General features: G+C 34.2%; 1 protein-coding gene across 5 annotated transcripts in view; it reads right to left on the bottom strand.

Annotated features, from left to right (window-relative positions):
• Positions 1-14,915, bottom strand: part of LOC143231916 (semaphorin-2A-like) — a 165,348-nt gene that overhangs the window by 24,872 nt on the left and 125,561 nt on the right. For all 5 annotated transcript variants that reach the window (XM_076466747.1, XM_076466751.1, XM_076466748.1 and 2 more), the window contains one exon: positions 6,285-6,347. In XM_076466747.1, coding sequence (XP_076322862.1) covers positions 6,285-6,347 — 63 coding nt within the window. The remainder of the gene's footprint in view (positions 1-6,284; positions 6,348-14,915) is intronic.

Raw genomic sequence — 14,915 nt, 5'->3', positions numbered from 1 at the left:
TACAATTATGAGAAGAAAAAAAAAAGATTTAAGATATTGGAAAATTATGTTTATATATAGATTGTAATTATGGAATAATTAAAAGATATCTTAGAAATAAGATGATGTTATGGAATGGTCAAGTCAATCACCTGATATCAAACCAATTGAAAATCTATAGCCTTAGTTAAACTGATTAATGAAAGATTGCAAGCCAAACATGGAAAATAAACTTTTTTGAAGTGCTCAATGAAGAATGGCAGTCAATCACTCAGGAGTGTCAACACAAACTCATTAAAAGCATTCCATGCTGATATGAAGTAGTACTGAAATTCAAGGGAATGTGGACTAAACATTAATTTGTGAAACTGGTTCATGTTATTTTGAGTTAAATTTTTTACATTTGATTATTGCAGACAATCTTTGAAGGATAATTGGAACAAGAAGATATAAGAACCTACAGCAGGTTCACAATTCTTTTTATAAGAAAATGTAACTAAAATGTTAAAACATTCAGGTATTTGTGGAAGCCAATGTTAAAATTAAGATTTGAGATAATATTTGAACAGATTTCATCCAGTGCATTCTAAAAAAAATATAGTTTTACATATTTTTCTGTTATATAATAAAAGATATAACAAATTAACATTTTCAAGGGAACTTTTTCTTCACCCCCTGTATACGTAATAACACTGGAAACTGAGCAGATGAGTGGACAGCATGAGGAATAAGACAAACATTGATAATCAAAAATAAAACAAAGATAAGAAAAGAAAATATAACAGATACGTTTTACACAATAAAATAGAAATTACTGTATAAATGGTGTGAAATAAAAAAAAAAGAGAAAAACAAATATAACCTAGAAATAATACCAGTATGAACTTGACAACTGAAATGCAAAGACGAAAATAAAAAGATTGAAGTTACCAAACACATAGCATGCATGTAAAGAAATACAAGGTCTATATTTTTGAAATGGCTTCTTTTATGAAAGGCAAGTAAAAGTTGTGTATACAAAGAGTGCTGGGAAACAAATAAATTTAGTTTGAATACAAATAACTTTGACAACTAACTGAAGACTATAATACATACTTTAATAACTTCCTTCTTATAACTAGAAGTGTTCTGAAATGTAACAATAAGTTAATGTATCAGATGGCTTAATTAACTTAATTTCATTCTAGGCAATTCAATAAATTATATGCTCTTTGAATTTAGGCTATACATAAGAGTAAAGAGACAGACATATCATGTTCCAAACTGCTTAAAGAACGTATCTCTTATTATGTAGTGATTTGTGTTACAAAAAGTAATTCAGAAGAATATATCCAGTTACTCTTATCACACACTATATATATATATATATACTAGCTGAAGTATCTGTATTAGTCACGTGAAATAAAACTTGTTTGTAACAAAGGAGTGCTTCATTTTTTTCTTAAACATTAAAAGTGCAATAAAAATCCATGGAGATACCACTACTGAAAAGAAAGACCCACTGTTTCTAAAAATTATAACAATAATGGTTAGTGTGGTTTCTTTTCAATTTTGCACAAAGCTACATGAGGGCTATCTGAACTATCCATCCCTAATTTAGCAGAGAAAGACTAGAGGGAAAGGAACAAGTCATCAACATCCACCAATAAACTCTTGGGCTGGTCTTTTGCCAACAAATAGTGGGGATAACTGTACAATTATAACATTCCCACGGCTGAAAGGGTAAGAATGTTTGGTCGGATGGGGATTTTAACCTACCACCCTCAGATTGTGAGTAGACTAACCTAGTTACTCAACCATTCCGAATAATAATAGTGGTTACATACAAATTAAATGAGGATGGCAGGGTCCCACGACCTTTCTGATATCATCCTGTATCACTGTTTCAAGTTTGGTGCTGATTGATCAAGAGATACGGAAACGTGTAAGGAACAGAAACATTTTCACACACATATACTTATAGACGTTTATTTACATAGATTTGCACACATGTATGCATCTTATAAGAACGATTAGTGACGCCCCCTCATGTTCACTAACGTAATTTTAAACACATTTCAGACTGATTCTAAACACTAAAAATTATACTGACTGATATATCTGAAATCATTAAAGTTATTTAAACATGAATTTCGAAGTCACTGAATTCCATTAATCAATAAAACTGCAATTAATGAAGTTTAGAGAAGGCTTAAATGGGTAACGAAGAAAACTTTATTACACGTTTGACACAGTAACATGGAAAATGTAATTTTTTCTACCATTCTACCCCTTCTTCGAAACTCCATTTCACCCCACCCACTTCCAAACACACATGCACAATATGCCACTCTAAGTAATTATCCAGGTGGCCTATCTATAAAGCTGACTCCTGTCAGACTGGAATAAAAAAGAACAATACAAGATACAGAGACATTGATATATGAATAATTAAAACAGGAAGAAAATAGTAAAGAACAAGACTAGAACTTTGTACAGTTATCAACAATTAACCTTGGATTTGATGAATATTTCTGTACTAACCGCTCCTATTAACTTTTAATACTTTTTAAGATTATTACTTGTTGAATAAAGATCTGCAAGAGAACGCTGTCATCATACCACTATATAAGGTTTTCTTTATGGTATGAAATCAATTCTTCGAAGCAGTGCTGATGAGCCGTGAAATCGTTGAAATTAGTCTGTTGTAATGTGCATAATGAACTAAACAATAGATTAAGCCTACAGTTCGTTTTTTTTTTCACTTAAATTCATACGTAAACAGTTAAACCTTACTCACAAAGTATATATGTAAAATCGGCTCGTTTGGGTTGAGAAAATATTTTACGTAGAAGAGCAAACAACGTTTCGACCTTCTTCGGTCATCGTCAGGTTCACAAAGAAAGAAAGAGGTAACTCAAACGAGCCGATTTTACATAAATATTTCTCTACAAGTGGGTTTTCTCGAATCCCTTACTGACAAAGGTTTGTGTTAAACAAGGGTTATTGGTGCCGTCCATTCCTAATATTAAACTCACAGACTAGAGCGAACACATTGCCAACAGAACCTACAGCCCACTGTCAACGAACAATGGTAGTTGACAATAACTCTTATAATGCACCTTTGGTACAGAACTCGCTTTTTGTGTCTGCGGTAAAACAGGACACGATTGATAGATTGACAGTTCTTCAAGATACCGTAGCCAGGTTCACACTTTCAAAACAAAAAATACGCGAAAACAGAAATAAAATAGAAAGATTGATTTTTAATCTCTTTTTTTTATTTTAAGTACAAAGCTACATCACTGACTATATCAAAACCTTTTTTTTAGCGTTATAACCTCTCGGACTTACAGTCGAGTCACTGGAAGCGCGTTTGTTTTTAAAAGGATTTAATAATACGTGGCTTGATCCCAAGGGATCAAACTGGAGACAGAAATATTGATTTTAAAGACGCTGGGAAATGAGAAAGATTAAGACAAAGTTCCAACTAATATCTTGTATAAACTCTAAAAGACGTAATGAAAAAATACTTAAAATTAACACTATCGGTTTCCTCATCAACGAACTCTGACATCAAGCTATAAAAAGGAATAGCAATATTTGAATATCAAACCGTCTTAAAAACATAATAACTTACGTGCAGTCATTTCAATTCCTTCCTAGAAAAGGAGAAATTAGTTTTGTTCGCTTTGCTTCTCGTTGTGGGTATCTGGGTATGTTGGAAATTTTAGACACCTAGGAGAGTCAGGCGCAAAATACCTCTTCCTCCAAGTGACCTCTTCTCCAGATTAGTTTTGTTCGTGGTGTGAAAACTTGGTCTGGATTTCGCGCCAAGCTACACGAGGGCTATCTGCTATATTTTGCAATATATCTAAAACCCCAAGAGATATCAAGAGACTACCTATTAACCAAGTTTATTAATAGTGTTTTAAATATTAGCTTTGTTTCTTTTTTTGTATTTTGTGTAAAGCTGCATGAGGGCTATCTGCACTAGCCAACCATAATTTAGTAGTGTAAGACTAGAGAGAAGGCAGCTAGTAATCATCACCCATCGCCAACGCTTGGGCTACTCTTATTATCAACGAATAATAAGATTGACCATCACATTATAATGCTCCCATGGCTGAAAGGGTGAGTATGTTTAGTGTGACGGAGATTCGAACCCGCGACCCTCGAAGTACCAGTCGAGTACCTTAACCATGCCGGGCCTGTGAAAACTTATTTGTAACTTTCCTAAACACAATAATAATTTCTAATTTTTAAAACACGCCTACATTTATTATGGTAATAAGTACAGTAGAAATAGCAGGCAAGGAGAAATAATTCCTTGCTCCTATTTATTTCTATTACAACCAGAATAAATAACGTGATGACTTAAATTTTTTTATGAAAGTTTAATTTCATTTTTTTGATGGGAGGTGCAAAGCTACTCAACGTCTCCGATCGCCAGTCTTGGGCTTCTCTCTACCAACTAATACTGGGATTTACCGTCACATTATAATGCCTCCATGACTGAAAGGGTGACATTTTCTTTCCTGAACGTTTATTTTGTTTGTTTGTTGTTTAAGCACAAAGCTACACAATGAAATATCTGTGATCTGTTCAACACGGGTATTGAAACTCAGTTTCATGCGTTGTAAGCCCGCAGATATGCTGATGTGCCACTGGGAGTGGGAGAGGGCATTTCCTGAACGAGATAGCATCGCAATAATGTTCAAAAAGTGAAAGCAGTTTAAAATGTTTCTGTTTAGTATCGAACTGACGTGCTTATATTTCTGTTGAGACTCTGTTTTTTCGATGTATCTGTTGTCAACTTGCGTAACGTATTACTAAGGAATTATTTTGACTTTTCACTATTAAAACGCATTTTGGGAAGCTGGTGACCAAGTACTGCGATTAATTTGAGAAAGAAAAAAAATCACATTGACTGAATCATTCTCTATCTGCTTCGTTGGAAAACTTGTTATAAAGCCAGTGCGAAAAAACAGAAGCAATAACTGTATGCCTAATACAATGTATTTCCTTTAAAGATTGTATAGAAAAACGCACACAAGTACACGGATGCACATTTTCTCATCCGATTGCGAGAGAGCGAAGTCTCAAATGTGCATACAAACATGTTAGACTCTTCTGAAGGATACTCGAATAATTTAAAAACTTTCAACCGGTGTTAACTTACATAAAAGAGTGAGTAAACTGTGCAGAGTTGACCATTTCAGAAATCAAATAGCCAACTTCAAAACTTAGAAAAGTACTATTCGAGAAAGATAACAGACCAGATATAAAGAATAAAGACTGGCGTGTCCTCGAGTCTGGCACTGGTTTAAATTGAATTTTATCTTCAGAAAAGATTATTTTATGTGAACCATAGATTACAAAGGATTCTTGAATGATCCAGATGGAAGTATTCGAAACTGAATGTATAAGAAAAAAGCCCTAGAAATATGAAATGTTTAGTAAACGGTGAAATATAACGGAATATTTACAGTTCACGTGTTTTGAAAAGCAAATATTAGATAATATGAAAGTAATGAAATAAACAGTTCAGTGTGAAATAGAATTAGGGTAACGTTTATTTATTAAGTTACAATTACTGTTTCTTTTAGGAAACATAAAATATTGATGCTTTAGAAGATATTTATTTATTGTAAATCACAAAACATGAAAGATACAAGTAAACTGAAAGTAAATAAAAGGAATATGGCCTTGAAACTTATTCATTCAATGTAACCGTTTATTATATATGTTTGAAAGGTTTTGTGTATGTAAAACACAGACTGGAATGTCTGTGTAACGGATGCTGTAAGTAAAACATAGATTAGAATGTTCGAAAAACGATTGATGTATGTAAAACAGATTAGAATGTATGTAGAACGGGTGTTGTAGATAAATCACAGATTAGAATGTATGTAGAACAGATGCTGTATCTAAAACACGGATTAGAATGTTTATAAAATGGGTGCTGCATGTAAAACACAGATTAGAATGTATGTAGAACAGATGCTGTATGTAAAACACAGATTTGAATGTTCATAAAATGGGTGCTGTATCTAAAACACAAATTAAAATTTATGTAGAACAGATGATGTAGAGAAACTTACATTGTAATCTGTGTTTTACACATAGAATGTGACTTATGTTAAATGGACTTCAGCAACTAAAACAGAAAACAGTCTCTAAAACAATTCGCCCAACGTAGCCACATAATTTAAAATAAAGTTTATGAAAATAATCGTTCACCATTAAATCAAACTCTTTATAATCCACGATATGATTCACACAAACCAAAAAACAAAAGAAATAAGTAAAAATGATTCACTCACTTCAGACTTGCCTTTCGAAACACAACTGGCGACGTTGGATGGTTCTAAAGTCAATGCGTCCTCCTAAAAAAATATATTAAATATTGAATGGTCATTTATACCTTTGTTTTATCTTAGTTATCCTAAAAAGGCTTAGCATGTAGGCTACGAACACTAGTTCGTGTACAGACAGAATAAAATCCAAATAATGTTGTTTTTTTTAATGAACATTTATTTACCTTAATATACCTTGTGCAATACTGTGCCATATGAATAAAATACCTTTGATATGCCTACACATAATAACCAAACGTCACAGCTAAACAGTGTCAAGTTTGGGCGACTGATTAGTGTTAGCTGTTAATAATAAAATTCACGGTTCATGCCTTGTTGTCACAAAAACAAGTTCCGTACCTTGGGGTCGCTGGTGTGCTTTAAAATGGTGATCAAATTTCTGTATTCGATTTGAGTAGCTGAAGAGCTGAGAGTTCGCAGCGTTACGACTAATTGCGTTCCATCTAGTTTATCAATTCAAATTTAGTGACAACTAGTGCAGATAGCTATCGTGTAGCTTTGTACAAACTTATGATGTAAACAAACATAGCTAAAAACTTTGTATGAATTTCATCCTCTAACATGCACGAAAGTTAATACTGATTGAGAAGATTGACAAAAAAAAAAACAAACAAACAAACACTCTACAGATCTTCACAAACACGCAAAGAAATTATCCCATAAAAGTTACATTACTTTACATTTATATGCATGTCCCGTTTTAATTTATGGTGCACTACAAATGTTGATATTTAGTGTTTTTTGTTGTTTTTTGTTTTAATTTCGCACAAAGCTACTCGAGGGCTATCTGCACTAGCCGTCCCTAATTTAGCAGTGCAAGACTACAGGGAAGGCAGGTAGTCATCATCATTCACCGCCAACCCTTGGGCTGCTCTTTTACTAACGAATAGTGGGATTCATCGTCACATTATAACGCTCCCACGGCTGAAAGAGCGAGCATGTTTGGTGCGACCGGAATTCGAACCGCGGCCCTAAGATTACGAATCGAACGCATTAACACATCTGGCCATGCCGGGGCTCTGACATTTGGTAAATGTAGTATATTATACTTTTTGTTACTGGTGTATGTGCACGCATGTTAATGGGCGAAGACGTCAAGTGCCACACACAAAAGGAAATTGGGTTTGCATAAAATGTACGATTGCTTGTTTTTTGTTTTAATTTCGCACAAAGCTACTTGAGGGCTATCTGCACTAGCCGTCCCTAATTTAGCAGTGCAAGACTACAGGGAAGGCAGGTAGTCATCATCATTCACCGCCAATTCTTGGGCTACTATTTTACCAACGAATAGTGGGATTGACCGTTAGGTTATAACGCCCTCACGGCTGAAAGGGCGAGCATGTTTGGTGCGACGGGGATTCGAACTCACGACCTTCGAATTACGAGTCGAACGCTTTAACACACCTGGCCATGCCGGGCCAAAGCGTTCGAGAACCACTGACCTGTTCACGTTTCTAATGTTGTTTCGTTGAGAAATGTTTCTAGATATAGGCCTGTATTTTGAAAATCAATTGATACCGGCAGCTGGATTTGGCATGCCCTGATGGTTAAGGCGCTGGTATCACAATTTGAGAGGCGTAGGTTCGAATCTCCGAAACTGAAAATGCTCGTGGTGGTTTTATAACTTGATAGTCAATTTCACTATTCGTTGACAAAAGAGTAGCCCAAAGTTGGCGGTGGGTGGTATTGATTAACTGCCTTCCCTCTTGTGTATTACTGCTAAATTATGAACGGCTAACACAAATAGTCCTCGAGTAGCTTTGGGCGAAATTTAAGATAAGTCAAGCGTTGGCAGCAATTAACACAGAAGTGTTAACCATGGATGCGCATGCGCGTGAGATATTTGCTTAAATAACTGAGAAATATACAAAGGAGAGGGTCTTGTATGTGATCAGAACTCAAGTCACGATTAACAAAACGTGGTTGGTCCATTAACGAACGCCTCATTAGTATCAAACTCCACTTTATTAGTGCATACATATTAATTTGGACAACAGGAATACAAGGCCAGTGGGAAATCTCTACACTGTTTTATACAAAGTAGCTTCAAGCAACAATTCTAGAAGGTTTTATCAAACTGAGCTACAAGTGTTTCACTTCCAATCATTGTTTACATCTGTATTTAGAGCTAATGATATAATTAAAGCTGGCTTTAAACTTCCATTTTATTCAACTTTCAATATTGATATAATTAAAGCAGTTCGAGGTCTTGGAGAAGGAAATGCATTCAAAATCAATTGCAGAGCGCAATTTAAAGGCTTTGATTTGTTTTTGAATTTCGGGCAAAGTTGCCCGCTGCTGAAACAGCGATAAGTCTACGAATTTACAACGCTAAAATCAGGGATTCGATTCCTCTCGGTGGGTTCAGCAGATAGCCCGATGTGTTTTTGCTATGAGAAAACACACACACAAGCAAAGCTACATGAGAGTTATCTGCGCTAGTCATCCCTAATTTAGCAGTGTAAGACTAGAGGGAAGGCAGCTAGTCATCACCACCCACGGCCAGCTCTTGGGCTACTCTTTTACCAACGAATAATGGGATAGACTGCCACATTATAACGCCCCCACGGCTGAAAGAGCAAGCACGTTTGGTGTGACGGAGATTCGAACCCGTGACCCTCGGGTGCCTTAAGGACTTGGCCATGCCAGGCTGAAGGTTTTGAAGCTATAAGCATAGAAACTTCTGGTTTCAATTATCTTTATACTCCTGATAACATGAAACAAGTCTGCTTGTAATTCAGCACAAAGCTACACAATGGGCTATCTGTGCTCTGGCCACAACTGGTATCGAAATCCGGTTGCTATCGTTGCAAACCTGCACACTTACCGCTGTGCCACAAGAGGACTAAGTGAATAGAATAGTTTTATTAACAGCTAACTGTGGTAGCCGTCCCTAATTTAGCAGTGTAAGGCCAGAGGGAAGGCAGCTTGTCATCGCCACCCACCGCCAACTCTTGGGCTACTCTTTTACCAACGAATAGTGGGATTGACCGTCACATTATAACGCCTCCATGGCTGAAAGGGCGAACATGTTTGGCGCGACCGGGTATGCGAACCCGCGACCCTCAGATTACGAGTCGCACACCTTAACAGGCTTGGCCATGCCGGGCCAAGGATATCGAAACCCGGTTTATAGCGATGTGAGTCTGCAGACATACCGCTATGCCACTTGGTCAAAAGTGGTGTTAGGGAGAATTGGGGAAACGTCAGGCAAGCTTAGCGATTAAGGCTTGGCATGGCCAAGTGGTTAGGGCACGTGACTCGCAAACGTGCCCACCCTTTCAGCCCTTGGGGGCGTTATAACGTGACGATCAGTCGTAGTGTTCGTTGGTAAAACAGTAGCTCAAGAGTTGGTGGTGATGACTAGCTGCCTTCCCTCTAGTCGCTAGCCATCATGTAAGTTTGTGCGAATTTTAAAACAAATTAAGTTATATTTTTAACAGAAATTTACTTGCACAACAGTGGCTTAAACAGACGGCGAGCGTTTGTACGTACCTTTTTCCTAATTTCACTTGCAGAATCGATTATAAAATGTATTTTTTTACATCGAATGACACTTTATTCTTTGTTATAAAAGTTTTAATATACATTTTATGTTGCACAGTTAACTTAATATATATGTATTTAGGAGTAACTAGATCTGGTCTCGTGAAATACTAATGGGATTACAGCCGAAAATGCTATAATCAGCAAGTATATTCAACTGATGAATCATGCATGCAATGCTTTATAAGTAATAATTACGAACCGCATATTTAACTAGCTCTACTTGTTGCTTGGTTGATTTTAGTTTCTCTCAAAGTGGGTAGCTTTTTCTGATACCAAGCTAAGACTAATCGTTAATGTGATTTATTTTCACTTTTCATTATTCCTAAACTGTTTCATTTCTACTTCATTCTCATTCTCTGTGGCCATGATATATTCACTGTTTCTGATTCTACATATATTAAAATATCCACCACGAATAGTACATTTTTAAAAGTGTTGAATGTCAGTTATTTGTTGAATCGTATCTAGATGTAATGTATAAAACACCTTATCTGTTTGTTAAGCTTTAAAATAAACCATTAGGAACCCAAACACGTTTTCTGAGTGAAGAGTTATCTTTGTTGTGGTGCTAACCGTGGCCAAATAACACATAGCTAACTTAACACTTTAATATTTAACACTTATCTTGTGAGGAGATTCTTAGTGAAGAGGACTTAACACCTACGAGAAGTCACCAGAGAATCAAAGTTAAAACAAAGCACGATTTGTTGTTATGGCAACTTATATATATAAGTAAAAAATTATTGGCTGATTCAAGCTGAGTAACGACTGGGAAAATGAACAAAATATTACATATTGTACTAAACACAAACAACACTACACTATTTTGACAACAGTAACAATGAATTTCGTCCGAAATATTAACACATATTATATAATTCATCATGATATTAACACATAATTCATCATGATATCCATCCAATACAGACGAGATTCTACATAACTTTATGACGTCAGTTTAGTGATTTGTGGCATGAGACAAAATGATTTTTTTTTAATTTCGCGCAAAGCTACACGAGGACTGTCTGTGCTAGCCGTCCGTAATTTAGCAGTATAAGACCAGAGGGAAGGCAGCTAGTCATCACCACCCACCGCCAACTCTTGGGCTACTCTTTTACCAACGAATAGTGGGATTGATCGTCACATTATAACGCCACCACGGCTGAAAGGGCGAGCATGTTTGGTGTGACGGGGATTCAAACCCGCGACCCTCGGGTTACGAGTCGAACGTCTTAACCAACCTGGCCATGCCGGGCCCACAAACAAAGGAAGAATCAGTTAGAACATTTTTCGACCCTGTTTAGCCAAATAAAACTTACTTTGTATTAAAGACGCGACTTTTCACTTAATTATCTATTGAAATGAAAACAAGTTAGAGGCAAAGAGGGTTTGTTTTTTTAATTATTTCAGCAAATCCACATTGAGCTATTTGTCGTATCCGCCAAGGGCGAATCGAACCCCAAATTTTCTCGTTATAAGCCTATAGACTCATTTTGTCCAATCGGGCAGTTACTCTGAGCGAAACGAAAGCTGAGAGACTATAGTGTCCTATATGTTTAACTAAATCAACCCTTTTTTATATTAGAAAGAAGAAACACACACACAGACAAAACGTTGGGCAAAGTTTTACTTTTGTTTTTGTGACTTCTTTGCCAAACGAAGCAAAGTTAAATGTTAAACCGCCTGAAGCAGCGGATTCGTTGCTCACAAGCGTGTATATAGTTAAGGACGTTTCACGCTTCAGTAATCACACACTTGGAATTCTTACTTATTCCTTCAGGGTCGTAAAAATGGCAATTCTTATACAGAAAATCCGTGTCTTTGCAAACTTATTCTTTATTTAAAATTAAAAAGAAATAATGACAAATTACAGAAAATATAGTCCAGTAAATGAAATAAAAAACAACAAACAAGTGAATAATATAGACTGTAACAATATATACATGTATTATTTTTAGAGTGCATCCTTATACTGGAATCTCTTCCTTTTGGTGTCTTCTAGGTAAATATTATTATTTGTTGGTATATCTTCCGTTAAAAACGAGAGATATTTGTTATATTACAATTTGTAAGTCACTTAATATTACTTTTCTATCTCTTGGATAATGCAAAATAACTGTCAGATCGTATCACTTTTGGAATTTATGAAATAGGTGTCGTAGGTCGTCTTTTTACACTGCTGCATTACAGACAGCTTACACCATTTTATTATGGGTCGACTTTATTACGATTATGCTATACTCGCACGTCGATTTTGACTCAGTTTTCTTAAAGTTTTACTTATTTCTATTAGGAATTGTCCCACGTCAAATTTAACTTTAACAACTTTCTGTTTATTATTTATATATCAATAACACACGAGAAAATTAGGTTTAAAAATTAGGTTTAGAACTAGTTCTGACCACCCTTAGTGACAGTGTATTTTTTCCGGTCAGTCTTTTCTTTCTGATCGCTTTGACTTTTACGTATCATTACACAAACCACGATAACCATGCCTGTTTTTCTTATTCGAAATTTATTAGTCGTTTAGAATCTGAAAAAAAACAAACAAACAACAAAAACAAACAGGCAGCTTTCTCACGTCTCTGAAGTCCAATCTATTTTTACACCGAAGTTCGTAACAGTACGTGGATGGATGGTTGAACAACGATTGTAACATTGCTGAGGTAATAAACACGAATTTAGTTTGAAATGCACTGGAAAGAACTCTTGGTTTAATTGGACGTTAATTTATTATATAAATGGTTGATTGTTGTTTTATTATTTATTTCAATGTCCGAATTTCGTCTCTCAGAGAATTTCTTATTTAAAAAGGATATCTTGTACATCCAAACACACTGTTTTCCTCTCTATTGTATATATATATATAATATAAAGTGTTTCAACTTTAAACTAACTAAGAAACATGTAAAAGTGACAATACTACGATACAGAGTTCTGTATTTAACCTAAATACTTCTCATTTCTTATATCTTTTCCCTGTATTTAACCTAAATACTTTTCATTTCTCATATCTACTCCCTGTATTTAACCTAAATACTTGTCATTTCTTATATCTACTCCCTGTATTTAACCTAAATACTTGTCATTTCTTATATCTTCTCCCTGTATTTAACCTAAATACTTCTCATTTCTCATATCTTCTCCCTGTATTTAACCTAAATACTTGTCATTTCTTATATCTACTCCCTGTATTTAACCTAAATACTTCTCATTTCTCATATCTTCTCCCTGTATTTAACCTAAATACTTGTCATTTCTTATATCTACTCCCTGTATTTAACCTAAATACTTCTCATTTCTTATATCTACTCCCTGTATTTAACCTAAATACTTCTCATTTCTTATATCTTCTCCCTGTATTTAACCTAAATACTACTCGTTTTCATATCTTCTCCTGTATTTAACCTAAACACTTCTCATTTCTATATCTTTCTCCTGTATTTAACCTAAATACTTGTCATTTCTTATATCTACTCCCTGTATTTAACCTAAACTTCGTTTTCTATTTCTCATATCTTCTCTCCTGTATTTAACCTAAATACTTTCGTTTTTCATATCTTTTCCCTGTATTTAACCTAAATACTTGTGTTTTCTTATATCTTCTCCCTGTATTTAACCTAAATACTTGTCATTTCATATATCTACTCCTGTATTTAACCTAAATAGCTTCATTTCTTATATCTACTCCTGTATTTAACCTAAATACTTTCATTTTTATATCTACTCCCTGTATTTAACCTAAATACTTGTTATTTCTTATATCTACTCCCTGTATTTAACCTAAATTCTTATATCTACTCTTATTTTTTTATTTCTTATATCTCCCTGTATTTAACCTAAATACTTCTTATTTCTTATATCTACTCCTGTATTTAACCTAAATACTTCTTATTTTTTATATCTACTCCCTGTATTTAACCTAAATACTTTATTTCTATATCTTCTCTCCTGTATTTAACCTAAATTATATTTCTTATATCTACTCCCTGTATTTCACCTAAATACTTTATTTCTCATATCTGCTCTGTTTTCTTTATCTATCTACTCCTTGTATTTCACCTAAATACTTCTCATTTTTTTATATCTACTCCCTGTATTTCACCTAAATACTTATTTCTTTATATCTACTCCCTGTATTTCACCTAAATAGCTTTATTTTATATCTTCTCTCCTGTATTTCACCTAAATATTTCTATTTCTTATATCTTCTCCCTGTATTTCACCTAAATACTTTCTATTTTTTATATCTTCTCCTGTATTTCACCTAAATACTTTCTATTTCTTATATCTTCTCCTGTATTTCACCTAAATACTTCTATTTCTTATATCTTCTCCCTGTATTTAACCTAAATACTCTTTATTTCTTATATCTTCTCCCTGTATTTAACCTAAATACTTCTCGTTTTTATATCTTCTCCTGTATTTAACCTAAATACTTTTTATTTCTTATATCTTCTCCTGTATTTAACCTAAATACTTCTATTTTATATCTTTCTCCCTGTATTTAACCTAAATACTTTATTTTTCTTATATCTTCTCCCTGTATTTAACCTAAATACTTCATTTCTATTTCTCTATATCTTCTCCCTGTATTTAACCTAAATACTTTATTTTTTCATATCTTTCTCCCTGTATTTAACCTAAATAAATATCTTCTCCCTGTATTTTAAATATTTCATATCTTCTCCCTGTATTTAACCTAATATAGCTTTTCGTTTTATATCTTCTCCTGTATTTAACCTAAATATCTTCTATTTCTTATATCTTCTCCTGTATTTCACCTAAATACTTCTCGTTTTATATCTTCTCCCTGTATTTAACCTAATATATTTTTTCTTATATCTTCTCCTGTATTTAACCTAAATACTTCTATTTCTTATATCTTCTCCTGTATTTAACCTAAATACTTATATACTTTCTCATATCTTCTCCTGTATTTACCTAACTACTACTTTATTTTTATATCTTCTCCCTGTATTTAACCTAAATTAGCTTCGTTTTTTATATCTTCTCCCTGTATTTAAC

This window comes from Tachypleus tridentatus, chromosome 11 (genome assembly GCF_004210375.1).
Source record: "Tachypleus tridentatus isolate NWPU-2018 chromosome 11, ASM421037v1, whole genome shotgun sequence".
Lineage (NCBI taxonomy): Eukaryota > Metazoa > Arthropoda > Merostomata > Xiphosura > Limulidae > Tachypleus > Tachypleus tridentatus.
Note: the sequence above shows the minus strand (reverse complement) of the source record. Positions and strands in the feature narration are given on the sequence as shown.